We start from the raw sequence: 17788 nt of genomic DNA on the forward strand, positions 1-17788 counted from the left end.
TCCTGCTGCCCGACGCCAGATGGCGGCTTCATTCTCACTTCTCCGGCGTGTACTCCGTACCTGCGTACAACTTCTCGCGAGCATCGGCCCATGATTTATTTACAAAGGTACCGACCGGCCAAGTAGCAGACGCAGACGCCAACCTCATTTTACTTCGAGACTGGTCCTTCCCAACGCTGGGAAATTTGCCATTGGTCCACATGCCCGTTTTGCCTCTGTTGTATCTGCAGTGTCACAGGAGAACTGCAAGGCGCGGGCTCTTCCACTACCTGGTGTCGCGGGCCCGCCCTGCCATTGGGCACTGATGATATGATCTGCAGAACATCACGCATGACACTTCCTCAGCGGCTGCGTCAAACACGTCCCTCCTGTGTACACCTTCTTGCAAGGTGGTCTCCGTCGTCAGCTCGGCCTAATTATTGAAGTCGAAGATAACGTGCTCTTTCTGGCCACCATGTTCTAGCCAACACTCTGCTCTCGAAGGACCGTGCCTGCCCCAACAGGCTTAACAGACTCTATGGACTCCGATACTACACTCACTGAGACTCGGTGACGTGGTGAAACACTGATATCTGTCCTCAGACAAGGGATCAGTACTATCGCATTGTCGTACAACGGCTCGCAGAGCAGGCGCTCCTTGGGCGGCTCTCTGCCATGGACCTGGAGAGACATCTGCATGTTGTGTGTGTCTCGCACGGGGATTCAGCTTCGCGATACATGCCAGGCTCGGTATTCCGACCTTTGTTCCCTTTTCTCTTTCAAACAGCGGGACTCTCATGACACCGTTTCTGTGCAACTCACGGGTCGCTATGATTCACTAACCGAGACAAGAACGCCACTGACCGTAAACCTGAGTTTCAACCTCGACAAAACGTGTTGGTCCTCCTGCGGCTGAAAGAAGGTTGTGAGGACAGCGCCATTTTCCACTGCAGTGATCGGTGTGGAAGGAGAAATGCTAATGGCTGGCTGGCCTGACTTCGGAAGTATGGGAAAGCGGCTCAAACTCACTGACAACACGTGGTAGCCCAGAAGTCCTTCCTCAGCCGTCATCCTTTCAGAGGACGTAGACATTCAGTAACACGAAAATACGGACCTCCACCATCAAAATCGCGGGGCGGAACTTCCGATCGGTTGAGATCCGATGCGATACCCACCTGTGGAGTTGGAGACCCTTGACGAACCTGTGGAGCCGCGCGGGCGATGGCAACGCGGACACACAGTTGCCGCTGCAGACGAAAGGCGCGGCAATGCAGCCAATGACGATCATTACGCCTCAACCGTCCGAGCTCTGCATAACCGCGCGGCTGTGGCATCCTCGCCTCACCAGGGTAAGCGCTTCAGCAAGGCGTCTGACTCGGGTGTAACAACACCATCGTTTCCCCACGTCAGCTCCCAGGTTTCTCGCTCCGCGCGCCAGGCATTGCAACACACGCGCGTAGGCGCCCGCGAACCGCCGAAAGGGTGGGTTGGGTACAGTATATATTTTGGGATTGTCCCACTCGCTCGAGCTGCATGCTTGCAATGCTTTTTCCTCGTGTCTTACGTACCAAGCAGGTCTCCTACTCGTTGGGCGTGAATGCACCTTGTCGCTCGAACATTTTCGCCCTGCGCGGGCAATTAATACGAGAGATGCGTGGAGGCATCTTCGACGCGGAGCGCTGTTTTCCTCTCTCCTCTTGGGCCGACTCATTACAGTATTCTCCCTCACATGGCATCAGATGAATAAATACATGACTGACGAGTTACGACCCGGCTGACCGCCTCGATCACAAATCCAGGTTTCTGTCAGATTCGCCAAGCTGCGGTACTGCAAGCACAGAATGCGGACCGTCTTAGCTGAGCACCGAATCCTCCTCCGCTCCCGTCGTCTCTCGACCGTGCTGTGGTCGGGGATGCGGAAGGCGGAAGGCATGATGACCCTGTCTCGATTCATTCGATGGATGAACGATTGATCAATGCTTTGTAGGCTGCTGACTCGCACAACATGGTCTAGCTTGGAAGTTACAGAAGGTCCCCGATACATGGCTTCGTGCAGCGCTTTTCTTCCATCGGTGATATACGAAGCCGATGTTTCCAGTCCTCCAGGTCGCTGTTGTAAGTTGCCGGGGCGAAAGGCCGATCAGCTGCCTTTTGGTTTTCGCCTTTGCGATTGGAGGTTTGCACGAGCTTTTTTCATCGAGGAAGACGGTGATCGATAGGCACGGGAAATCGAGATCGGTGAGGACTTTCGGCGGATTGGTATGCGATATCTGCAAGTCCGTTTGATATCGCTCCCGGTCGCGTATCGGAGCCGTGTAGACGCTCAATGAGGCCGTCGCTGGGAAGCTGGAAGGCGGGCTCTTCTACTGTCCTGCACGCTTAGACAAGCTGTGGGATCCATTGGGGTATGCGATTCAGGTAGGTATGACTAGTAGTTACCAGCGCTAATATTGCGATGCAGAAGAGAACGGGTATACATGTCGTTTTATACGGTGGTGAAGGATAAGGCTGGTGGAAGGATAGATTGCGCTTAGGTTGCAAGAAATAAGCGCGGGTTTTAACTTTGTACGCAGTAGGGATGGAAAGGTAACAACGCCTTTAGTGTGGTGTATTCACTTTTTTATCCACTTTATAATTCTATATCGAGGAAGTCTAGACTAATAAGGTTAGACTGGATAAGTTTGTCTCGATCAGATTTCCCGTACCACTCGCCTGCTCTCATGGTTTCCACCATCCTTGGATCTGGATTCCTACTACTTGTCTTACGTCCATCGCTGAATGGGCTCGGCACGCAATTATGATTCTTGATTCCTTTCGTCGATGAGTGAGTGAGTGGATGGATGGATGGGTTGTGGCTCATCTAACTGACCAGTGTAGGTGGGCTGACTATTGTACTTGTAGCTAGCAGAACTATGGTCGGGTAGGAGAGATGCTCTGCAGGGGAGTCGGTCATTATTCTCCTGTGTCTGATGTCAGACGTCAGATATCCGAGTCGGGATATTGTGTTCGACTCAGACACACAACCAGACAAACTAAAAAAGGTAGTCGTTGAATTAGACTCCCGTGCCACGTTCCCACGTCTACACTAACTGCCCGGATGTGTTGCTCCCGCGCGTGGGGGCGGGCCGTCGCCGCTACATAAGACTAGCGTCACGTCACGTCAACGGCCTATTAGTATGTAGTAGGTATTGCTGACTCGCGTTGACATGGCGAGTTTAAGTCAAAGGTGCTGAGAGTGTCGATTGCTGGCACTGTCTACGATAGGTATCTCGCGCAGAGTCAACATCTTCATTTATGATATCAATCTCCCGAGAGCATACATATAATAACGGTACTGATATGGATCCACAAAATATGTCATCATTCACAACTGGCAAATCTTACAGGTGGGTAATTCGACTTGATCCATTCTTATTTCGATTGCCCAGCAATCTGGTGTGAACCATTGACCCTGGCGTCTCCATTGCCTCTGAAGAGGACCTACCAAATCAAGCATGACCTTCCCAAGAATCCATATTCTCAGCAGAAACAACCTCCGCCCATCCACATGCATTCTCAACCCTCATATAAAATCCCCCGCCCCAAATCCACCAAACGGATTCGGCGGCCCGCCCCCTCCCCCGCCCCTCCACCCCCCTTGCACTGGCCCTCCCGGCCCTCCTCCACCACCTCCACCAGGGAACCTCCCCGTCCCCCTATCCTCCCTCAACGGATCCTGCGGCCCCAAGGGATCATATCTCGCACCGGGCGGCGCTCTAGCATCATACCCGCCTACTCCCCCCTGACCACGAAAAAGCGGATCATCAAACGTAGGATGCATTCCCCCGCCCATACCACCACCGGGCCGCGGCAATCCACCGCCCAAGTGCGGACGTATAGGATCATGCGGGCCCAAACCTGGCGGATAGAGGTCATCGTGGCCTATACCGACGGGATAACCCTCTCTACCTCCGGGCCCCCGCATAGGCCGGAGGATCTCGTATTCGTCTTCGAAGCCCGGGATCGGTTCCGGTAGTGGCCGTTGCCCTGCCGGCGGAGGAGCACGCAGCGGGTCGTCGAAGGGGTATGGTCGCGCGGGTTCGGGTTCCGGCGGGCGGCGGGGCGGGGCGCCGCTGGGTTCGCCGCGTTGGGTGGTGGATGTGGCGTCTTCTTCGTAGCCTTCTTTGTAGATGCCTGGAGCGAGCCGCTGGATGATGGAGACTTTGAGAAGTTTGCCCAGGTCGTCTAGACGGGCGGGCGAGATGAATACGTCTTGTAATTTCCGCGCTATCTCCTCGTTTGACGCCCCCTCCGCAAGCTGTACGGGTAATGAAGACTCGGAGATGTAGTCCCGGACTGTGATTTCGAAGTTCGTGGTGTGGTCGGCGCCGAGCGCGGTGCCGAAGATGAGAGCTTTGTTTCCGAGACGTGTGATTTTGAGGATGAACTGCATGGCGGATTGCGAGTGCGCATAGCGGAAGGCGTATGTGGTGTTGTGGTTCCAGGCGGGTGGAAGGGAAGTCGTGGATTCTGTTTGCTCTGTAATAGCTGTCAGTATGACATTCATATTACGTGCTACACTACGACATGGATGCGATCAGAGGCAAGTGTGAGAGATACCAGACAGGGAGGGGAGAAGAAACCCTTACCTATCCGCTCCTCCTCTCCCAACCCCACAAGTCTAAACCCTACAGCTACCATTCCCGCATGTACCGCCAAAGCAACAGCTTCGTACGCATTCTTCACCTGAGCTTCGTTGCCGCGCGGAGTGGGAAGCGCGGATGCCATGGTGGCGGCGAGGGAGGCCGCGCTGAGCGGGTTACCCGCGGGAGCCATCGTTATTGTCGTTTGGGACTAGTTCCCTTCTGAGATGCAATGATATTGACGAGGGTATATGTTGAACGGAGTAGCTAGCTTCGAGGTGGTCGTGAAAGCGGTCTCAAGGCGTCTACTTGTAAAAAGCGGTGGTCATGTTGCTGGGGTTAGGGCTAGGCAGGCGTTGACGTCGTTTGAGAAAGCTTCAGCCACAGTGGGGCGCGGGGTATTGCACAGCCATGTTGCTCGTTTGCTCGTGCGGATTGACGCTAAAAGTGTGGCGGAGGCTTGTTTTGGCGGGCCAGGGATGGGGAGCTTGGGCTGCAAGGCTGTATTCACCTTCACTCTTTAGGCTTCACCTTCACATTTTCTGTTATTCAGGAACAGGAGCATATCAACTACTCATTTACCGCCTCGACCCTATCACAAAATTCTCGAAGTGCTCAGCCACGAAGACATCATCTCAGCTTCTCTTTGCCTATTCCTTGCCCTTTCCCAACGCTTCTGCCTTCTCCAATATCTCTCCCGCCAGTCTCTCCAGGTAGAATTTTGCCAAATCACTCGGTACATCTCTAAACGCCCTCACTATCTTCTCTACATCCCTCCTCCCCGTCTCATACGCTTGCAAGTCCCTGTTCCCATACACATCCTTCCCCGCTGCATAGCCCTTCTCCAGATCCCGGAAGAACACATTGACAGCAACCGAGTGCCCTTCCTCAGGAGTTGCAGTGTGTGACCACATTGGTGGAATGAACAGCACGTCTCCTGCTCGAAGATGTGCAACGTGCGGATGCGTGTTCTGCAATCCATTTGTAGAAGGATCGAGGACGTCGATGTTGGAGCTGGATCCGCCAGGAGGGTAGCCCAGATATCGGACGTCTGATGGCGGGTATAGGCGTAGCGTCTTGTTCCCTTGAATCTGACACAGTACGTTTGCGAGGACATCGTAGTGGAGCCAGAGGCTCACTGGGCCGGAGACGCGGAGTGGAGAGCTGTGATAAGTATCTCCGATGATCTCCGCGAGCATCTTAGGGAGTTGGAAGTCCTGCGCGATGGAAGGGAAATCATCTTCGAGTTTTGTGGGGAGTTTGTTCGGTTGGGCGGCAGATACGGCGCGGAGGTATGTCTTTGCACCATTGGCTATGCCTTTGAGGAAGGCGGAGACAGTGGTCTTCTCATACGTGAAATTCTTGGAGGCGAATGTCATGCGAGGAGAGCTTGAGTCATGGATGACGATTTCGCGGTCTGCGCCGAGCTTCTCTTCTAGATAGGGAAGAGTCCAAAGATTTACGCAAGGGCCAAGGTCGAGCTTCTCGATTATGGCTGGCTTGGACTCCTTGACTAGACGGGAGAACCCTTCTGCAGACTGGATTTGGACTCTCTGAACGGTCGTTTCTCTCGGCTTGGTGGTGGGTTTGACTCTATCCACACTCTCTCCTTTACTGTTCTTGCCCTTGCCTTTGCTTTTAGGTCGTCTACCTTGGGTCTTCGGTTTTACTGAAGGTTTCGTAAAACCCTCTACCATTGCAGGGATATCCTCTATGGCGAGGACAGACCATGGAGAAGGCTGTTGATTCCCCGCTTTCGTTATGCTGATATAACCTCTGTTCCAAAAGCTGCCCATAGAGAAGCACACGGCGCCTCCACCTGCAATGACAACTTCATCGTCAGATACTGCAATCACACCAGCCCCAACGAGTAACGGCCAAGTATCCCTAGGGACGGAGAGCTTTGGCGCTTCGATGTGGATCTTCGTACCCATGGCAGAAACAAGCAAGAAGTCCTCGGATAATGGAAGCAGTTCTTTGCTGGCAATACCTCCTACAAGGAGCATGTCGTTCCCAAATGGCACCAGCGAAGCGCCAAAGCGCGCATGCGCTTTTCGCCTTGGAGTCGAATGCCGTATGTCTCTGGTGCGATCGGTAAACTGTATCTGCAGGCTCGGTGTCGCCAGGATTCTAAACTCCCAAACGTCGTCTAGAACCGTGCCGTCGGATGTCATACCGCCCATGAGAAGCCCCCAACTTTTCGCCCCTGGAGTACATATTGCAGCACCGAAGCGCGCTGTAGGACGCACATTTCCGACTACTGGGAGTGACTGCCAGCCTTGATTGGGTAGCCAGATGACGCTGTCATCAAGTATATGCCCCTCCCTTGTCTTGCCACCAAAGATGTAGACGCCGCTCACTACCTCGCCCTCTGTCTCGGGCCCAGATAAAGAGACGTTCACTCCGACTGCAGCATGTCTGAAACGAGCGGGGTGTAATTCCTCGACCAGTTCCCATTTTCGGTCATGGAGATACCAGCATTCCGAAAGTGCGTGTGACGGAGAGGTTCGACCGCCCACCAATAGTGCGGTGTTGTTCTTGATGCTGGTGATGGTGTGGCAGATGCGCGCTTGTGGCGAGGGGAGAGGCGGAATAACAGCGCCGGAATCACTGCGATCCGGCTTCTCATGTCCCAAGACATCGATGCTTGCTAACCGATGCTGGACGCCCTGGCCCCCGTGAAGTCCTATGGTATCCGGACGAAGCGAAAAAGCTGCAGCGAGGCGACGTGGTGTCACCGTAACATCAGAGCCAGCTGTCAGCAAGATGGACTCAGTCGAGTTCGAAACCTCGAGGTCGCCAGGTTCAACTTGAGCTTCAGGTTGTTTTCGTGCCTCTTTTTCGCATGTTGAACTTTCTGGGATTTTATTCGAAGCGACCAGCAGGAAGTAATGGCCGGCAAACAGTGCGAATTCCTCCCATTCATCGAAGGGTTCCACTGCATCTAGGCGACGGCGAAGCTCAGGTGATGTGAAGGTATCGTCTGACCACAGGTCCCAAAGGCTCTGCATAGTGGATATGCTCCAGCCATACTGAGTAAATCGACTCTGTTGAAGAGCTAAAGAAGGGTAATCTCTGACTGCTTGGATAGGGGTCTGCAGCTTGTTGAAGTGCTTGAGCATCGTACGGGCGAAGGGGTGGTCAGGCCCTTGTGGAAGATACTGCTCGAGTAGGCAAAACTGAGCTAGCTCTACGTCAATGAAAGTCCATCAGTGTGATTCCGATCTTACAATTGCTGAATCTCCTGGCCCATTCAATGAGCGATTGAGCATCGGCCAGGGGCATATAGGTTATTGAAACCTCTGCAACAAAGATAACTGCCGTAGAGGTCATGTCAAATTCGCTCCTCAAAACTCTTTCCAAAGTCTTGAGGTCTTTGAGATCGCAACCCAATGCCATGTACCTATCGCTTCTCAGATAAATGGGAGCCCCGGAGGAGCGTACAGAACTCTTCAAGAGCGCCTCCCGAGTCAGAGCATTCATTAGTATACGGTCTCGCTTCCTCTCTATCAGCTGAGGATAGTCTACGTCGACGAAGGTAGCATTCTGGCAGCTGGAAGCGTACCGATGCCAAAACTGAAACGGCAACGGATCACTGCTTGATGGTTAGTGCCATGAATTCACTCAGCATGTCGTAAGTGGCTCTTACTCACTAGCCACAGCCCAAGTTTACAACAACTTTGGTTACATGAGGGTCTTCGTTGAGGAAACGTAGTACCACCTGTTCAATGGCGTGCATACGCAGCCAGTAGCCTCGATTGATAAGGGGATTTCTCCGGACGAATTTTTGTACGAATGGTTCATAGAAATCAGGCTCATCTGGAAAGTACAGCTTGGAGACGCTTCGCTTCGAGACGATACTGCTATCATTTGTCTGAGAGCAATTTAGTAGCTTGCTCTGGGAATCAAGATTGCTTGAACAGACAGACATTCATAATGTCATCGTCCCGCTTGGCTTGAGCTGAACGCATATGGCCTCTACCTTTTCGAGGCCTCGCCCGAGATTCTGACCCGTCTAGTTTCTTTTCTGAAAATTCCATCTCTTTCAAGATTACCACGTTCGGCGGTGATGCGTTTACTCAACAACAAGGCCTTCTACATGAAGATTTTCTGGATCGTCAAGCCACTGCACCGCCACTCGATCTGGTGCGGGGCAGGGATCCGTGCGCATCGATCAGATCTGTGACGCCTCGGACGCCTGCTAGGCAGGAGAAAGCGCGAGCTCCGCAGAGCTTCCACAAGCACTTTCACGACCTTCTTTTAATCACAGGCTGCCATCATTTATCGGTCGTGCCACTCCCTATCCGATCGCTAACGGAATGCGCAAGAGCTCACAACAGTAGGGAAACGCAAACATGGCGAGCCTCAACTTTGTCACCTTCAACCAGGATCACAGCCAACTGGGTGTGGGTACGTGAACCGGGCTCCTGGATTCTACGAACCACCCTCTGATCCCATATTATTCAGGAACAACCAAGGGCTATCGTATCTTCAATACCGAACCGTTTAGCAAGCACTCGGAGGCGAACGAAGGAGATGTCTCATGTTTGGAGATGCTGTTCTCGACGTCGCTCGCTGCTCTCACCACCGCTCCCCGAGTCCTCCGGATACAAAATACCAAGGTCGGTGCGCAGATGCCACAACTAAACATCCGGCGGGACTGATCGGGTACAGAGGCATTCTACTATATGCGAGCTGACTTTTACGACGGCTATCCTTGCGCTGCGCATGAATAGGAAGCGACTTGTGGTGCTACTGGAGAATGAGATCTATATCTACGACATCAGCAATATGCATTTGCTACAGCAGGTGAAGTCTGCTTCAAACCCAAATGGTATCGTCACCTAGGTCGGGTGGTAAAGCCTGCATACTGACAGATGCAGCAATATGCTCGCTCTCTTCATCTTCCGAGAACAACTACCTCGCATACCCACTGCCCACCAAAACGTCTCCGGCTAACTTCCAACCGCCACCGCATGCCCCTCCAAAAACCGAGAACAATGTGCCGATTAGCGGCGGAGTTATGATATATGACGCGACCAAGCTGGAGCCTGCGAACATAATAGACGCGCACCACGCTCCACTGTCCTGCGTAGCTCTGAATAACGAGGGTACACTCCTGGCCACGGCATCCGAGAAGGGCACTATAATCCGAGTCTTCTCTGTACCAGCGGGAGAGAAGCTTTATCAGTTCCGAAGAGGCTCTATACCAGCCCGTATATACAGCATGTCGTTCAACTCCACATCAACGCTTCTCGCGGTATCCTCCACCTCAGACACCGTCCACATCTTCAAGCTCTCCCCCCAAAATGCAGGTCGGAGGAACAGTTCGTCAGCAACGAGCCGGCCTCTATCAGGCTCCCGGGAGCGGAGCAACAGCCGTAGTAGTCAAGAGCTTGACAACGCGGACTATGAGTACGAAGAGAGTCGAGACGACGCTCCTGAGCCTGAGCGAAAAGCCATCAACCCAACATTCGCGAGCATGATACGGCGCACTTCGCAGAACGTGGGCAAGTCATTTGCAGCAACAGTCGGAGGATATCTGCCAAGCGCGGTCGCTGAGATTTGGGAGCCAACGCGCGACTTTGCCTGGGTGAAGATTCCCAGGATATCTTCCTCGAGCGGGCAGATGCGCAACGTAGTGGCCCTCAGCAATAATGGGCCGCAGGTTATGGTCGTCACTAGTGAGGGCAACTATTACGTCTTCAATATCGATTTGGAGAAGGGTGGAGAGGGCACCCTGTACAAACAATTCTCGTAAGTTGTCCCTCTGGCTGAGTGTCGACTCAGCGACTGACCTTTCCAGTCTGCTCGAGCCACAGGATCTCACTGCCACCGGCGAAGGTATTGATTAGGTATATGTACCAGGGGTCCGCCTTGGTGATTAACGAGAGTGTATGGGGCTGCAGGTTCTTTGGGTTCTTGCATTGGGATACGGTGTTCGTTGTTTACTCCATACTATCATGTTCCGTGGCGTTTGGGAACACGTCTCTCTTTTGACTATTACTATCTCTGTAGGAATAATACCCGGGGTTCAAGGGTGGCCATAGTTGGTTTGCAATTTAGTCAGGTAATTCACGGCCCATCATTCAGGACCCTTACCCAATGTGGTTTCTTAATCATGAGTGAGTACCATGTCAAAGTGATAGAGACACCACGCAGTTGAGCTCGAATCATTGCAAGAGGGAAGACGAACGGCTCCCCATCTGGAATTCGATGAGCTTAACTAAAGAAATGCCTACACCCCGAAACGCCGAGGAAATGCACCAGAGTGTTGCTGTCTATTTCACCTTATCCAAACTCCAGTCCTTGTACGACCATTTCTCCGTGACCTTGACCTTTGGCTTCTTCGCATGCGAAATTTGTTTGCGTGACTCGACCTTGCCGCGGATGATCATGCTGCGGAAACGATCTTTCAGGAGATTACCTTCTGGCTTGAGACGGCGGAGCGAGTCTTGCAGTTCGTCGGCGAGGACGACTTCAAGGGGTGCTTCAGGAATCCTGGTGAGATATCAGAGACGAGTTCGACAACCGGGTTAAGATAATACTTACGGCGCCTTGCCAAATCCCTTTCTCCGTAGTACTTCTTCAGCCTCGTCAGACGAGAGATCTTCCTTTGCAATGAGAGCAACCTGGGCCGCAGCCGCTCTAGCCTTCTCCTTCTCCTCCACCGACTTCGCCAACTCCTTAATCCGTTCCGCCTGCCTTTCCTTCTCCTTCATCTTCGCCTCATGCAGCGCTTTCCGCTCTGCCTCCTTTCTCCGCTTAATTTTATTCCTCTGCGCCTGCGTCTTCCTCTCGGGTCTCTTCTTCTTCACCGTCCCGTCGTCCTCACTGAAACCTTCCCACTCACTCTCCCACGCACTCTCGGCATCATCGTCCTCCTTCTCCTCCTCCTCGGCCGCCTTGAGCGCCCTCTCAATCCTCTCCGCCTCCTCCCGCGCCTCCGCCAACCGCTTCTTCTCAGCCTCCACCTCCTTAGCACCCTCCCTCTCAATCAAATTCGCCCAGTCCTCCAACAAGGGATTATAACTCTTCCCTGCCTCGGGTTTCCGAACCGCAGGAAGCGCTTTCCCGTTCTTCGCGAGCGAGATCGGTGCATGTTTCAGCGTCACAGGTTCCTTCTTCGGCTTCTTCTCCTCCAGAAACGAAAACTTGGGATCTTTCTTCTCCTCTTGCACAGCCCAGGGATCATGGTCCGGGGCGTCGCCAGTCTGCACAACGTCCTTCTTCACCTGATCACCGCCGTACGCTATTGCGCGTAGCTTATCGAGTTCCTTGCGAGATACTTTGCGTTTCTTGCTTTTTGAGGCTGTTTCGAAGTCGCTGAGGCGTTTGCGAGTGGATACTGCGGGGACGGCAGAGCGCTGAGCGAGGATCTCGTCGACTTTGAGGGGCTTGGGGTGGCGCTTTGCGACTTGTTTTTGGATGGCGGTGGAGCCGGTGGTGTCGACTGCGAAGAGCTCGGCGGAGGTTTTTTCGGCGATGACGCCTCTGGAAGAGCAAAGTCAGAAGGGTGCAATGGAAGGAGTAGTATGGAGATATTACCCTTGGACTATCTGCTCTCGCACTTCTTCGAGGCCGGAGGTGATTTGCGTGACATCGACGTTCTTACGCCAGGCCTTCTTGCCCTTGCGGGAGGGTTGCTTGTATGTTGCGGGTGCGGATTCTGAGCTCGCCATCCTGGGCAATGGAGCGTGGGAACAATGTACTGGTAAACCGCACACAGTTGTAGTGTTACTCCCAGTCTGGAATATCTGGATATTTTTTCGACAACTGCGGGATGGTGCACGGACGTCTCCGCGCTCCATGCGCTTTACCCCATTCGCCGCTAGCGGGCTGGCGGGCCTCGTCGTGCGTTGGGAGATCGGATGCCCACGGGTGTTTGTTAAAGGAACCCTGAATAGCTCGCTGACACACGACAAACTTCTTGTTGCTTCTGTTCACCCTCCCATACTCCCACTGAACTTTCATTCCCCCCTTTCTTTATCTTGTTGTCTATCCCTTGGGTGCGAGTTTCCTACTACACTGGTCACAATGGCGCAGTCCGGGTATTCGAATCCGTTGAAGAAATTCAAGTTAGTGCTGCCTGGATGTTGGACATGGGAGAGTGGTGATGGCTGATGATTTGTAGACTTGTGTTTCTGGGGGAGCAAAGCGGTACGCATCGTCTTCCATTCCGAGTCCATCGTTTCGGTACTGTATGAAGAGTACCCATATTGACGCACCGCCTTGTAGTCGGCAAGACATCCCTAATTACACGCTTCATGTACGACTCCTTCGACAACACATACCAAGCCACCATCGGCATAGACTTTCTCTCAAAGGTGCCTACCTCCTTCCCCTCCCGATTCCCATCATCTGCTGCACATAGAATCGCTGACTGAAGCTCCCCCTTGATGCACAGACAATGTACCTCGAAGACCGCACCGTCCGCCTCCAACTCTGGGACACCGCCGGCCAAGAGCGCTTCCGATCGCTCATCCCCTCCTACATCCGCGACTCGTCCGTCGCCGTCGTCGTCTACGACATCACCAACAGGAAGACGTTCGAGAACACGCGCAAGTGGGTCGACGATGTGCGAGGCGAGCGCGGCAACGACGTCATCATCGTGCTCGTGGGGAACAAGACGGATCTGAATGATAAGAGGGAGGTTACGACGCAGCAGGGCGAGGAGGAGGCCAAGAAGAACAATCTCATGTTCATTGAGACGAGTGCCAAGGTGGGGCATAATGTTAAGACGTTGTTTAAGAGGATTGCGCAGGCGTTGCCGGGGATGGAGGGGGAGACGCAGCAGGGGCAGAGTCAGAGTGAGTGCAATGGCTTTGTAAAAATGCGAGGACAGAGTAGCTAACCAACACCTCCCAGTGATCGATGTCAACATCAATCCCAGCCAGCCGCAAGAGCAGAACTCGTGCTCATGCTAGGACGTTTAGAGAAGTTCAATATGTTTCTACACTTTCAAGCAGTCTTAGAGTTTCTATTGTAATTACTTGGAAAACGTTTGCGTCTTGGAGGTGGACCGTCATTGTGAGCAAGGCGTTTTGGGGGGCATGGATACAATGAGGATATCTGGGAAGCATGGAGATAAACGACCGACTTCAGTAGAAAACCATGTGAGCCATAATTTGTAGTATAACCACGGTTTTTTGCGTAGTTGGCCACGAACGGTACCTATAGGCACATCCTTAGATCGTACCACGCATCACCTTCTTTGTATGAGCGATGTTTTTCCGTATCAATAAACTCAATATAGGATTTTCATGAACAATGCTACATGCTGCGTCACATCCAGAGACGAAACCGGATTCCAACACCGCTGAAATTCGAACGACTTCCGAGCCACAACTACAACTTGATGCCTAGAAAGGTATCCGCAGACCTCATCATGTTCATCCGTAACTCCCAATCCATGGACCGCAAATAAGCGCGGTGGTACTACATTTACACGAAAATAATCGTACAAGAGATGGTGGTGAGAGGGGTCGCAACGCTCAATCCAAGCCTCGAGCATGCAAGCGCGTTTACTCAATGCCGCCGACGCCGCCAGAGGAGCCTGCATCCGAAGGCGCCTTACTGCCTCCTACGGGGATGCTTGTGTCGATGGCGATCATGTCGGCGAGAATGTCGAGGACGGGCTGAACGGGGATTAGCAGTGAATCAAAAAGGGATCACCAAACTTTCGTACCTTGGGCACAGTCTTGTCATAAATGTTGATAAGCTCTCTAGGCGCCGGGTACACCTTCAGAGCACGGTAGAAGCACAGCGCCGCCTCCACGGGGTCTGCACCTATCATATAGTCAGTCTTGGCTCTAAGCCAGCATACAACAGTATATCATACCCTGCTGGCACAGTCCCTCTCCCTGCGCAACCTCCTGCATGAAGTAGCTCTCCACCTCCTCAGGATCCTTGGGGAAGCCCTCCTCATTTGCCCGCTCCACCGCCGCACGAATCGCCTTCTTCTGCTCCTTGCTCGCAACCTCGGCATCCTCCTTGGCCGCGCGAGCCGTGCGCTTGCTCTCGCGCTTCAACTGTCTGCGGAACTCGGGATCCGTTCGCCGCCGGTGGTCAAAGTAGACGGCATATGCGAGGAGGCCGGTGACGATGGTGCCGACGCTGATGGCAGCAATGGTGGACGGTTTTATCGATGAAGCCGACGACATTGTGACTATGTGTGGGAGCTGCTACTGTTGGGGCTGCCCTGATAAATGACGGCGGAGAGATGCGGGAATGGGGATGGGTGTGATGTTGCGATGCGGTGGTGGTGCTTTCATGTCTGGTCGAACTTTTTTGGAATCCGGGCACCCACGCGAACGCGTTGGTCCGAGCTCCTGGACCAGAGAGACGTGGGTGGTCGCATCGACGTCCACTGTTTCCACCCCGAACGGTTCCACGGCCCTCCACGTAGCGACAAACGCAAGAAGTACTGAGAAGAATGTCAGAGGAACGATCGAAAGGTATCTCGCTGCGCAAGAAGCGCACGCAGCGCATCAAAGGCGGCGCGCCTGCATCCCAACGCCCGACAATCAGCGGTCCTGTTGGCCTAGCTCCTGCACAGAACTCGGGACGTCCTTCGCAGGAATCGAGTCGCTCAGCACGGAGACCCGATGCTCCCCGGGAGCGGCCGCGAGGGGCCGACAGGACGGCCGAATTGGTCAAGAAGAGGTATTCGCAGAAGATCACGCAGCTCCCTAGTGACTTCGGAAATGGCGCCCCTATGCCTAGTATGCCCCAGATTCCGAGCCAGTATCGAATGGGACCGCCAAGTAAAGAGGCTAGGTCTGAGACCGCGGATGGAAGGGCTTTGGAGCTGGATATGAGGGCTCTGCAGGATCCGAAGCTGGAGGTGAATCAATGTGAGTGGATGCGGACACGTATAGATGATTGGCTTTCTGATAGCGGTTGAAGATGTATCGAATCTCCTGGCAGATGCCACTGAAAGCGATATCCGCCGTTTCCAGAATGACCTTCGCAAAGCGAAGAACAACACCTCTCACGAGCTTCAGGAGACGATGATTCGCAACCGAACACAATTCATTAAGATCAGCAAAGAGGCGGAGAAGCTCAAAGGCGAGATGCGGACACTCCGCCAGCTCATGTCTGAATTGACCACTACATTAGCGCAGACAACGTCTGCTGCGGGCGCCAATGGTGACGCTATGTCTGCGAGGAAGGCCGCTAACAGAAGCTCCGTTGCTAATCTAGAGGCGCTGTGGAATTCCCATCTACAAGAGCTGTGGAAGCGTGTCGAAGGGTCTCAAAAATATCTTCCCGCCATTCCTGGACGACATATTGTGTGGGAATCGGGCAAATGGGTCGAACTGAATGCAGCTACATGGAAAGCCAGACGGAGAGTGCATCTCATCTTACTCAATGACCACCTCCTGGTGGCTGCTGAGAAGAAGACTAGAGCTGATATGCCCGCTCAGAACAACCCCCGCGAGAAAAAGAGTATAGGGAAAGAATGGGTTGCTCAGAGATGCTGGCCGCTGCAAGATGTGCAGATTGCCGACATCTCGTCTCGCACAAAACCGGGAGGACAGGAAAGCAGGGGAGCTTCAAATGCGGTTAACATCCGTGTTGGGAGTGAATCCTTTACCTTTGCTGTTCATCAGGGAGACGTGACCGAGAAGAATTCCCTCCTTTCGACGTTCCGCAAGGCACTGGAGGATCTGCGAAAGAGCACCGAAGCAGGCACAGACGATAGGGGAAGAGCCCGAGATTCAGTGAACTACTTCGCTGCCCGGGATCTCAACATTCTCAAAAAGACCGACCTCTTGCAAACGATCTCCGAGAATGCGGCCAACAACCGCGCCAGCGTATTCGTCGATGTCGACGGAAAACAGCAAACAATCCGCTCGGTAGAGAACCAGCTCGACGATCTGGACATCGATATCGCGCTCCAGCGATTCGAAGATGCTGTCCCGAAGGTCGAGCGACTGAAGACGCTGGCGAAGAATATCCGCGGGAATGCCATGGCTCAGGGGCTTGTCACTTTCAAAGTTAACGAGCGGGCTGCGAAACTTGCGAACGTGTTGATCAAACAGCTTGTGGAGAATAACTCCTGGACCACGACTGTTCAGCAACATGTCACATGGATTGTTAAGCTGGGCTTTGAAGGAAGGGCAAGAGAGGCATATCTAGAGGCACGAAGCGAAGTTATCAGGAAACGATCCCGGTATGTAAAATGCCCCTGCTCTCACAACTTCTTCGTTGCACCGGCGCTAACATCTTGCGCTCCCAGCCAAGTAATTTTCGAAGGCGACCTTGAAACCTACATCTTCCAACTCTCCTTCATCTACTTCACCATCATCAGAAACACAGTCGACATCTACCAAAAGTGCTTCCCGCAAGTTCTCATGTCCGCCTGCGTGAAGTGGGCGAAAGAACACGTCGATGACTTCAACACTCTTCTGGCGAGGCAACTAAGTAGTGTGGAAAAGGAAGGGCCAGTGTGGCAGAAATGCATGGAGCAGGCGTTGGAGCATGCCGCCATGTTGGGAGAGGTGGGATTGGATTTTAGGGAGTTGATTGGAAAGAGTGTGGATGCGACACAGGGAGGGGAGGGAAAGCCGGTGGGGTTAGGCGTGACGACGTGAGGGTGACTGATGTGGTGTCCCCACTGGGGCGAGGGTTTTTGATGGGATGACTTAGGCTCTTCGGGGTGTGATTGGGTTGACAATTTCTAAACGGGTGATACCCCTTTCAGCGCTGTACATACGTTAACTGGCAATAGATAGATATCTATCAAGTTCTTATTGTGGCACCCTCTTGCACTATTTCCTCCCATGATTAACATTTGTAAGGGAATGTAGACAAGCGTTCAATGGTACAAACGTTCCTCCATGGCACCTCAAAAAGGTAATTGGATAATCTGCAGGACTGCTCTACTAACACTGACTGATAAATACCTTTAGAAGTGCTGGGCCATCACACCATTCTTCTTCTCGGCACCCCAAACGCACCTAGTTCTGCAAATGTATATTCCAAAGATACCCGACGCGCGCGCAAAAAGCTTTACGCTGCATCTATATCACAATAGACCGCCTCCAAGCAAAGATCTCGCCGCCGGCTCCCACACAGAGATATTGGCCTCCATACCATTGAGCGGACCAACAGAGTTGATCCTCTTATGTGCCACGTCCAAGATCCCGCCAACTCGAACCCGTAGCCTCGCGTCTCACTCT

At 53.2% G+C, this 17788-nt stretch overlaps 8 protein-coding genes across 8 annotated transcripts; 3 read left to right on the plus strand and 5 right to left on the minus strand.

Annotated features, from left to right (window-relative positions):
* Positions 1-1046: 1046 nt before the first annotated feature.
* On the minus strand, positions 1047-1912 carry EI97DRAFT_444868 (uncharacterized protein; the record flags this gene model as incomplete). The annotated part of the gene is made up of 3 exons (XM_033799928.1): positions 1047-1226; positions 1325-1703; positions 1740-1912. The coding sequence occupies 3 exons, from the start codon at positions 1910-1912 to the stop codon at positions 1047-1049; spliced, it is 732 nt and encodes a 243-aa protein (XP_033651115.1).
* Positions 1913-3281: 1369 nt separating this feature from the next.
* On the minus strand, positions 3282-4782 carry EI97DRAFT_404116 (uncharacterized protein). Its single transcript, XM_033796526.1, has 2 exons — positions 4543-4782; positions 3282-4495 (listed from the first exon to the last, which is right to left on the minus strand). Exons 1-2 carry the CDS (start codon positions 4744-4746, stop codon positions 3542-3544), a joined length of 1158 nt encoding a protein of 385 aa, XP_033651116.1. The 5' UTR covers positions 4747-4782; the 3' UTR covers positions 3282-3541.
* Positions 4783-5251: 469 nt separating this feature from the next.
* Positions 5252-8641, minus strand: EI97DRAFT_383409 (leucine carboxyl methyltransferase 2; the record flags this gene model as incomplete). The annotated part of the gene is made up of 4 exons (XM_033795908.1): positions 5252-7785; positions 7832-8196; positions 8255-8475; positions 8531-8641. The coding sequence occupies 4 exons, from the start codon at positions 8639-8641 to the stop codon at positions 5252-5254; spliced, it is 3231 nt and encodes a 1076-aa protein (XP_033651117.1).
* Positions 8642-8874: 233 nt separating this feature from the next.
* EI97DRAFT_436001 (WD40 repeat-like protein) lies at positions 8875-10704 on the plus strand. Its single transcript, XM_033799000.1, has 5 exons — positions 8875-9011; positions 9069-9223; positions 9276-9435; positions 9485-10358; positions 10408-10704. Exons 1-5 carry the CDS (start codon positions 8957-8959, stop codon positions 10454-10456), a joined length of 1293 nt encoding a protein of 430 aa, XP_033651118.1. The 5' UTR covers positions 8875-8956; the 3' UTR covers positions 10457-10704.
* Positions 10705-10796: 92 nt separating this feature from the next.
* EI97DRAFT_404126 (p60 domain-containing protein) lies at positions 10797-12337 on the minus strand. Its single transcript, XM_033796527.1, has 3 exons — positions 12150-12337; positions 11154-12095; positions 10797-11102 (listed from the first exon to the last, which is right to left on the minus strand). Exons 1-3 carry the CDS (start codon positions 12281-12283, stop codon positions 10883-10885), a joined length of 1296 nt encoding a protein of 431 aa, XP_033651119.1. The 5' UTR covers positions 12284-12337; the 3' UTR covers positions 10797-10882.
* Positions 12338-12619: 282 nt separating this feature from the next.
* On the plus strand, positions 12620-13857 carry EI97DRAFT_436003 (ras-domain-containing protein). The gene is made up of 5 exons (XM_033799001.1): positions 12620-12679; positions 12736-12761; positions 12840-12928; positions 13009-13411; positions 13470-13857. Exons 1-5 carry the CDS (start codon positions 12639-12641, stop codon positions 13526-13528), a joined length of 618 nt encoding a protein of 205 aa, XP_033651120.1. The 5' UTR covers positions 12620-12638; the 3' UTR covers positions 13529-13857.
* EI97DRAFT_436004 (protein import receptor MAS20) lies at positions 13833-14868 on the minus strand (the record flags this gene model as incomplete). Its single annotated transcript, XM_033799002.1, has 3 exons — positions 14443-14868; positions 14290-14390; positions 13833-14239 (listed from the first exon to the last, which is right to left on the minus strand). Coding segments are annotated over exons 1-3 (533 nt in total), but the record flags the coding sequence as incomplete, so codon positions are not given.
* Positions 14869-14960: 92 nt separating this feature from the next.
* Positions 14961-17366, plus strand: EI97DRAFT_469547 (exocyst complex component exo84). The gene is made up of 3 exons (XM_033801715.1): positions 14961-15457; positions 15510-16779; positions 16846-17366. The coding sequence occupies exons 1-3, from the start codon at positions 15037-15039 to the stop codon at positions 17198-17200; spliced, it is 2046 nt and encodes a 681-aa protein (XP_033651122.1). The 5' UTR covers positions 14961-15036; the 3' UTR covers positions 17201-17366.
* The last annotated feature ends 422 nt before the right edge of the window (positions 17367-17788 follow it).

The sequence above is a fragment of the Westerdykella ornata genome (assembly GCF_010094085.1).
Source record: "Westerdykella ornata strain CBS 379.55 unplaced genomic scaffold EI97scaffold_26, whole genome shotgun sequence".
In the NCBI taxonomy this organism is placed as follows: Eukaryota; Fungi; Ascomycota; class Dothideomycetes; order Pleosporales; family Sporormiaceae; genus Westerdykella; species Westerdykella ornata.